The 9290-nt window shown below is 44.1% G+C and overlaps 1 protein-coding gene across 2 annotated transcripts; it reads right to left on the minus strand.

Annotated features, from left to right (window-relative positions):
• Window positions 1–412: 412 nt before the first annotated feature.
• lyplal1 (lysophospholipase like 1) lies at window positions 413–6579 on the minus strand. 2 transcript variants are annotated; one of them, XM_024402033.2, is made up of 5 exons: window positions 6422–6579; window positions 5690–5789; window positions 3331–3500; window positions 1267–1382; window positions 413–969 (listed from the first exon to the last, which is right to left on the minus strand). In XM_024402033.2, exons 1-5 carry the CDS (start codon window positions 6450–6452, stop codon window positions 718–720), a joined length of 669 nt encoding a protein of 222 aa, XP_024257801.1. In that variant the 5' UTR covers window positions 6453–6579; the 3' UTR covers window positions 413–717. The 2 variants fall into 2 exon arrangements, with proteins under 2 accessions (XP_024257801.1, XP_024257794.1); XM_024402026.2 differs by having other exon boundaries at window positions 6359–6577.
• Window positions 6580–9290: the final 2711 nt, after the last annotated feature.

Raw genomic sequence — 9290 nt, forward strand, 5'->3', positions numbered from 1 at the left:
GGGAAGAATAGCTAACTGCTTCTTCCCAATAACTATCAATGAGGCGATGTGTGCTACGGAGCAGAACTACTGAGCAAACAGAACAGACCTCCGCTCCCTCCATCCCCACACATGTTCAACACATTCCCCAGCGCAAAACGATAATGGTGTATAAAAAAAACAGAGCGAGCAAGATTGACTAAACAATTCCTGTTCTCTCTACAGCAACGGTACTAAATTGACTCTAGTGTTAGTTAAACGATAGGGGTGAAGGCAGAGCATGCTCCCATATCCTATCAGAGTTAGACAGACGAAGAGTGGAGACTGTACAAGTGCAGAGGGAGTGGTTATAAGCACACTCAACTATCACATGTTCTCTTTTGAAGGGAACCACACAGCTGTTGAGGACACTAAGCAAGCACAACTGACAGTGTCCAAGCAAAAAGCCAAACATTTATTGACACATTTTTTAAAAAGCGGTATTGTGTCCAACAGAGGTTGTGAGGTGGTCCACAGCCCACCCAGCATGTTAATATCCTTTTCACACTATAGTACCGACCTGACCGTGCTGGCTGGCTTTTCCAGGTTTGTTCCAGAAACTATGGGCAGTGCTTTACCAGGCCAGCGCAGTACCGTTTGGTTTGGCTCATTTTAAAGCAGCTCAATAGTGTGAATGTGTTTTTAACATGTTAATAGCATGTTGTTAATGTGTCTGTTTAGTGGTGTGGGGCTGACTGGTCACTGCCCACTGGCGTCTAGACTGTCCGGGCGCAGCTTGGTGAGGATCCAGGAGCGCAGTAGCTCAATCTCTGGCCGGGAGAGCTGGTGCTGGAGGCCTGGGAACGAGTGGAAGGTGGTTGTCATTCCAGCCTTCTTCAGCAGGGCCGTAGTTTCTTCTCCCCACTTATGGAACACCAACTCGTCTCCTGTCCCATGGCCCTGGAATAGCTCTGGGAGGGGGCTCCCCGCCCTTGCCCGCTCCTCCACAGCCTAGCAGGGGGAGAATAGTCAGTCAGACACTTCTAGACTGCTTACTAGCACACTCTATAGGCCCAATATCTCTGTCAGAACCAAGTGCAGCCAACTCCTGATAAATGCAAGATCTTGGGACTGACATGGAGCATCTTTGAATTGGGAAACTGTATATCAATACACCAATATTTCTCTACCACTATCTGTCATTCAAAGGACAGTTGAGTAGGTAGTTGTAGTTTTCTGGCACTCTAATCAAGATTTTGAATATTGTCTGGACAGTTTAGTAGACATACCAGTGACAGCCTGCCTTACCTGATATACTACAGAGTCTTTGTTGAGAAAGCTGGACAGAGCAAAGACTCCTGCTACGTCAGGGTGATAACGGCACACCAGGTGGAGGGCCATAGCTCCGCCCATAGAGAAACCCCCTTTGGACGAGGAACAAGACAAAACAGAACATGTCATTGCACTGGGTTCCATTAGGTGTCTTTGTACAGGTATTCACTGAAAATGTGTATTGAATATTGTATCCAAAGTGCTTTTCCCAGGGGAAAAAAAAAAAAAAAAAACATTTTTTCCAACTGTGCATACTGGCAATAATATAAGATAGGAACATAATAATAAATATATTAATTTATTATTATGTATGAGTAACAGTAGTTTAAGCCATCCTGGCAGTTTAAGCGGTCCGAAGTGGAAAATACTCTGCCTTTGACTGAGAAAGAAAATAAAAAAACATTAAAAATGAAACAGACTCCATAGTTCCACATCATCAGCTTTTTCGCTCCTCAGGAGTCGGCATCCGTTCACGAGCCCGTCCTTAATCTCACACATCTGGGTACATCTGGGCACACGGTGTACATCTGGGAAAGTGTGAAAGTACCCATCATCCTGTCAGAGGGGGAAGGGAAGAATGGAGATATGGGGGGAGTTCACACGCTTTGCCCAACGAATAAAACATTTGTCCATGAGATTCTGTTTCTTTCTTTATTTCACCGGCTATACTCCTTGAACCAAAAAAAGGTGTTATCTAGAACCTAAAAGGGTTCTTTGGCTGTCCCCATAGGATAACCCTTTGTAGAAGCATTTTTGGTACTATGTAGAGCCCTTTTGGGTTCTACCTGGAACCAAAAAGGGTTCTCCTATGGGGACAGCTGAAGAACCCTTTTTTCTAAGAGTACATACTTTGAGACTGTCTTTCTGGTATACTCTCAGTCTCTCATTCCAATCCACGATAACAAACCTCAATCATACATTCACATTCTAATGTCTCCTTCTTTCGTATACCCCTCCGCTGTGCTGTTTGGTACAGTGCTGCTGTGTGTTTTCAGTGTGTGTGTGTGAGCCTATATGTGTGAAATCATGACTGTGGCGATAGCTTCTCTTTTCTGAGATTTCCCAACGGATCCATGCTTTTCTAAAGAGTGAAAAACATGAACACACAAGCCTGCGGCGGCGGCTTGTACTTGAAAAAGTTTTTTCCATGGAAAGTTCTGCCGCTTGTCAGTCCGTCAGCCCTGCAAGTGGACTCCGGGTACAGACCACTCCCGTTTCTCCAGTATGCCGACTGATTCCAATGAGTATTTATAGTTAATGACAAAATGTTATGATTTAGGAAGATAATATTTCTCCCAGGAACATGTGTTTTTTGAATCACTTTCTCGAGTGGAGTTCAGGGGCTTTTCTGGCGTTCCACACTGGGCCTTTCACACAAACGCTCGGCTCTTTTTTCTCTCTTCTACTCACAACTATTTCCGTATATTTATACATTTCAGGGCTTGTAGGTTAACCCTTTTCCCAATGTTCCCATCGGTTTCCCCTTTCATGGATGCTATCATTTGTTCTCTTACAGAGACATAAAACTTGCGATGCCCCCCCCCCACATATTTCCTGTGGGAACTCTTACCTAGGTTCTAAAATAGTGTTTATGGAGCTTGATCCGAGCGGTTTTATGTCATTGTCATTTACACGCGAACCTGATAACCAAACTATTTGTGAAAAAGGATTTGCTGAACCCAAGAATCCCTCCAGAAATACTTTACGGTTCATAATTGGCAGCGTATAAAAGGGTAAAGAAACCTGATAACTTGCATTCTTCATTTTATATCATGACAGAGGGAGTTGAGAACACCAAGGCCAAGAGAGAGAGAGTGATGTGTGTAGAGAGAGAAAGAGCAAGATCAAGCAAATGGGCAAGTGGATGGGTGCATAATACACATTCAGGAGGGGGTCATGGAGTTAGGAAGTCATGAGGAAGGTAACGAGTGAAGGAGAGACCATACAGCCAAATCTGACATACGGTCAGAAAGAGACAGGGAAATAAAACAAACAGCTCTAGTAGCAGCAGAATTAGCGTGTATGTGTGTGAGACAGTACCTATGATCATCCTGTGTTTTGGTACTCCTGCCCTGATCTCCTCCTGTATAACCGCTCCCAAGGAGTTGGCCATGGCGTCTATAGACTCCAAGTGCTCCAGGCAGTCGTGTGATATCTTGTAGCGGTCAAACCACACATTGGACAGAGCCCCCCGCATGGGTGTGTACGGCCTGAGGGGTCAACAGAAGACAGAACAAGATTCAAAGTTTAGCTATGGAATGAGGAAAGTTTTGGGTAGTGAGGGTCACATGGGAGGAGGAGAAGAAGATTTACCCCCTTCCACAATATCGTGCTGACCCGAACCGCACTGGTTTGGAAATGATCTATTCACATGGTCCATTCATCTCGGTGCAGTAGTATGAAAAGGGTATTAGGCTATTTAGCCTATTTAAAATGCTATTCAGGGTCCATATTCATAAAGCATTGGAGTAGGAATGCTCACCTAGGATATACACTGCTCAAAAAAATAAAGGGAACACTTAAACAACACAATGTAACTCCAAGTCAATCACACTTCTGTGAAATCAAACTGTCCACTTAGGAAGCAACACTGATTGACAATAAAGTTCACATGCTGTTGTGCAAATGGAATAGACAACAGGTGGAAATTATAGGCATTTAGCAAGACACCCCCAATAAAGGAGTGGTTCTGCAGGTGGGGACCACAGACCACTTCTCAGTTCCTATGCTTCCTGGCTGATGTTTTGGTCACTTTTGAATGCTGGCGGTGCTTTCACTCTAGTGGTAGCATGAGACAGAGTCTACAACCCACACAAGTGGCTCAGGTAGTTCAGCTCATCCAGGATGGCACATCAATGCGAGACGTGGCAAGAAGGTTTGCTGTGTCTGTCAGCGTAGTGTCCAGAGCATGGAGGCGCTACCAGGTGACAGGCCAGTACAGCAGGAGACGTGGAGGAGGCCGTAGGAGGGCAACAACCCAGCAGCAGGACCGCTACCTCCGCCTTTGTGCAAGGAGGAGCACTGCCAGAGCCCTGCAAAATGACCTCCAGCAGGCCACAAATGTGCATTTGTCTGCTCAAACGGTCAGAAACAGACTACATGAGGGTGGTATGAGGGCCCGGCGTCCACAGGTGGGGGTTGTGCTTACAGCCCAACACCGTGCAGGACGTTTGGCATTTGCCAGAGAACACCAAGATTGGCAAATTTGCCACTGGCGCCCTGTGCTCTTCACAGATGAAAGCAGGTTCACACTGAGCACATGTGACAGTCTGGAGACGCTGTGGAGAATGTTCTGCTGCCTGCAACATCCTCCAACATGACCGGTTTGACGGTGGGTCAGTCATGGTGTGGGGTGGCATTTTTTGGGGGGGGCCGCACAGCCCTCCATGTGCTCGCCAGAGGTAGCCTGACTGCCATTAGGTACCGAAATGAGATCCTCAGACCCCTTGTGAGACCATATGCTGGTGTGGTTGGCCCTGGGTTCCTCCTAATGCAACACAATGCTAGACGTCATGTGGCTGGAGTGTGTCAGCAGTTCCTGCAAGAGGAAGGCATTGATGCTATGGACTGGCCCACCCGTTCCCCAGACCTAAATCCAATTGAGCACATCTGGGACATCATGTCTCGCTCCATGCACCACAGACTGTCCAGGAGTTGGCGGATGCTTTAGTCCAGATCTGGGAGGAGATCCCTCAGGAGACCATCCGCCACCTCATCAGGAGCATGCCCAGGCGTTGTAGGGAGGTCATACAGGCACACGGAGGCCACACACACACTACTGAGCTTCATTTTGACTTGTTTTAAGGACATTACATCAAAGTTGGATCAGCCTGTAGTGTAGTTTTCCACTTTAATTTTGAGTGTGACTCCAAATCCAGACCTCCATGGGTTGATAAATTTGATTTCCATTGATAATTTTTGTGTGATTTTGTTGTCAGCACATTCAACTATGTAAAGAAAAAATTGTTTAATAAGAATATTTCATTCATTCAGATCTAGGATGTGTTATTTTAGTGTTCCCTTTATTTTTTTGAGCAATGTATAATCATAATCATTATTATCTTAAAGGCAAAACTGATCCTAGATCAAAACTCCAACTCTGAAATGCTTTATGAATATATGCCCAGATGTTCCACCTGTCTGGGTTAGTTCAGTTATTTCAAAGACAACAGTTGAAGGGCTTTGTCTGTGTGTTGAGGGGTTTCAGCAGCTTGACTGCAGTACTGCATTTAGCGGCAGGTAGCCTAGTGGTTAGAGTGGTTGCCAGATCTAATCCCCAAGCTGACAAGTTAAAAATCTGACGTTCTGCCTCTGAACGAGGCAGTTGACCCACTGTTCCTAGGCCGTCATTGAAAATAAGAATTTGTTCTTAAAGGTAAAATAAAACAAATAAAAATACCTGGCTGGAGCTGTGGGATATACCACTCTGATGTGGGGGAAAGCCAGGTCTGGTCCTGAAACCTCTTTGACCCATGCTCGCACTCCGCGTCCAGTGTCTCCTGCATGGCAGAAGTGAACAGTTAGCCAATATAACTGACTCACCAGTCACGAGGCTTACAGAGCAGAACCTTGGTTTCACCAACATCCCGTTCACATGCTACTGACCGGTGAATATTTGATACATTTTTATTTAACATTTATTTTATCTGGGAGAGATCAGATAAATACATATAGCATTCTGTTTTTTTCTCTTGTGATCAAACCCAAATATTAAGTATCCTTAGACTAACATTTCCCAATGCTGACCACTCAATTGAATGTATCGATCTACGTAGCTTCTGTTAAGCTACATTATTCATTTGCCAGAGTATGCCATATCATAACGCAGTTACAGTTGCGTGGAAGCCACATTGTATACACATTGTATACATTTCAAAAGACAGCCAGTCCTGTCTGTCCATCACAGTACACAAGCTTTCAGTATCTAAATCGAAGGTACTCTGGCAATGCTACAGGCTAGGCTACAGGTCGCTAACCTACCAAAACTCCTAGTTATGAGGCTAGTTCCGCGTAGTTACCGTTGAAGAAATGCCACTAAAACATCGGGAGCAGTGTAAAACGTAACCACCTGAGCCGTGTAAGAAGATGACCGACGCGGAGTGTTTCCCGGTTGGAGATGCAACACACTTGCCTAGAAGTTTGCTGCTCCGTACGGCAGCCATGACTTCTCTGTGTCTTGCGAGACTACAGAGCAGACGGACAGGCCTCTGTGATTGGATAGATGCGGTTTACAGATGACCAAAACCTAAACTCCCGATAGGTTGTTTCCGAATGCACATTTTTCTCAATCCGGAAGACTCAAAGATTAGGGAATTTACGATGCATATGCGCATGCTCCAAGGCAGCTATGAAGGCTACGTTTGGTAAATTATTACAATACATTTTCACTTCCCCTTTGTAGGATGAGTAGGTCAGAATTCATGGGCAAGGACCAATTTCCCCCTGATGCTATTTAGAGCCACTAAAGTACGAGTTTTAGTAGCCCCACAAAAACTGATGTCAGTGTGCTCGATCATGTGTGCAGTGATTTAATGGAATGTCTGGATCTACAAATACATTTAAACACATTCTAAGGTCTTATCTTTTATAAACATGGGCCTGTTTTACTCAGATTCGGGTCATTTTCACTTGCCTTGGACCACACAAACTGTATCCCAACCCTGACCCTCAATAATGTTGCAGAGAGGGATCAGCTTGAAAGTGGGTGGCTATCTTGCTGTGCCAAATACCAAAACTGTAAACCCACTCAGGGGTCATTACCTCCATTTTGTGTAATAGAACAGACTATAAATAATTCATGAACCTTTCACTAACATGTTTTACATGGGAAGCTCCCCTCTTTAGAACAGGCTTGTTGATGTGAAACTTGATATTAGGCCTACATGTCTGGGTCATGGTGTCTGTGCCATGTAACGTTGTTGTCCTTTTATTCCTTATTTGACATTGCACAATGGTTGTATGACAAAGGAATGCACGGGTCTCTTTGGAGGTTGATGTGGAATATGGTGTGAAACATGACATTCACTCAATCATTAACAAACTTTAAAAAAAAATATATATATTTTTTTTAAAATCAGTGAGCAACACAAATGTGTGCTTTAATTGTTTTCATGATTATTTCTTGGTATAAGTAGCTTCACTACATAGACAGAGGTGAAATAAATATTCAATACATCTAATGTGGGTTTTGTGTGAGTTGTTCAAAAGAACCAAATGTATTTTACATTTAATTGAAGCCCATTGTGTGGCCTTGTTATGGATGGCTCATGTTTTGGATGGCACGCTGGAATGAATTCCCTCTGAGTGATTCATGCTGCTGACTGATAAGTATCATGCTGACTGATTAGTGATGCTGACTGATAAGTGACAAGTATCTCACCTCACACTTTATCATCAGTGTTGTACTCATGTCCCTGTGCCTACCTTGCCCAGCTCTATCCTCACCTGCTTGTTATTGCCTATGATAGCATCTGGGTGTGCATGTGTTGGTGTTAAAGTGTGCTACCTTGCTTCCGTGAGATACCCGTTGCAGCAGTGTCATAACAAATGTATGAGTTTTTGCAGGTTTAAACCAGACAGTGAAAAAATATGTTCCAAAGATAACTTTAGCACTCATACCCCTGCCCCTCACAAACAAGCACTCGCTCATTCAAATTCTAACTCAGGTTAACCCATGCACCCTATAAGTGGCTAAGTCATGTGGCTCATAGTAATAACTAATAGCAATAGCACATACAAGTCCAAAAGAGATTGAACAATCTGTTAAAACTCTCAGTATTTGTGTGTGTGTGACAGTGTGAGAGTGAGTGAGTGAGTGAGTGAGTGAGTGAGAGAGAGAGAGAGAGAGAGAGGAAAATAAAGATTTAGAGTGGGGTCAGATTGTAAGTAAAGCATTGCAGTGGGTTTGGCGCTCTCTCAGGCTTTCAGAGGTTGGTTGTTATAAACAGTAAACAGTAGAGGCTCTGGTGGCCCACCGACAGTAGCTGTGGAAGACGTAAATCAAACTGTGATTTTTTTCAGTAGTGCTGTTATAGACTGAGTCAGAACTAAACATGCCACACACACACACACACACACACACACACACACACACACACACACGCACACACACGTTTCTCAGGGAAAGAAATAGCTGATCTGTCTTCATTTAGGGACCCAAATCCCCCAGAGCTTTACACCAGATGCTGTCCTCTCCTAACTATATATATATTCTTTTCAAAGTGAAATAAAAATGGGAGACGTTAAGCCGTAGAGGACAATCCTTGCTTCTGTTAATTCCTGCTTCTGGTTTTATCATATTGGAAAGTTTGACTGGGGAGTTAGCACTTTGATCGCAGCAATTTTTCACCCTGTTGTTTTTCTTTTGCCTTTCATTTTTCACTTTTTTCTCTCTAAATGTGAGCTCACTGGTGAGCCCGTTGGGGGCTGCCGTGGAAAGGTAGCTTCTTCACATCGATCAGTGCTGATAAAATAATCACCACACTCAGATTGAGGGGAGCGATGAGTTAAACAACTCATCACTCTCCCTACTCAAGAGGTCTTTCTGTGATTCAGGTCCATGACAGGGTTTTTATTTATAGAGGGAACTTAGTTAGCAAAAGGAAAAATGCCAGCAATGGAAACTTGTTCTCCCCTTTCCAGTTAGGCAGGCTAAAGGGGATTGGTTTGATCTTACATAGTACACTCATAACTCAAAGGGACTCAACATGGACTCAACACAGCAGTCACATATGAATCATACTTCAGTCCACTTTGACTCACACTTACACATGATAGGAATGACATCATTGGACTCCCAGCTCTGGGAATATACATATCTACAGTATGGCCTTGTGTCATCTAGATATCGGTGTTTTATTACTATAGTACTGCCAAGGCTTCTGAACTGTGTGCAGTAACAATTTATTTATGCCTACTATGTGATCTGTGACGTGGATGCACTACAGGTGTTAGTGTCCTCTTGGCAGAGGCCCCAGGTCTCTGTATGATCAGGACCTGTC

The sequence above is a fragment of the Oncorhynchus tshawytscha genome, linkage group LG03, assembly GCF_018296145.1.
Source record: "Oncorhynchus tshawytscha isolate Ot180627B linkage group LG03, Otsh_v2.0, whole genome shotgun sequence".
NCBI classification, from domain to species: Eukaryota; Metazoa; Chordata; class Actinopteri; order Salmoniformes; family Salmonidae; genus Oncorhynchus; species Oncorhynchus tshawytscha.

Bases quoted from the DNA above. Each gene is read 5' to 3' on its own strand.
- lyplal1 (XM_024402026.2), bottom strand. From the start codon at position 6,452: ATGGCTGCCGTACGGAGCAGCAAACTTCTAGGCAAGTGTGTTGCATCT. The intron at 3,501-5,689 runs GTATTTTTATTT...TTGACCCCTCAG, and splicing joins TATCCCACAGCTCCAGCCAG to GCCGTACACACCCATGCGGG. The intron at 1,383-3,330 runs GTACTGTCTCAC...CCTCGTCCAAAG, and splicing joins AAAACACAGGATGATCATAG to GGGGTTTCTCTATGGGCGGA.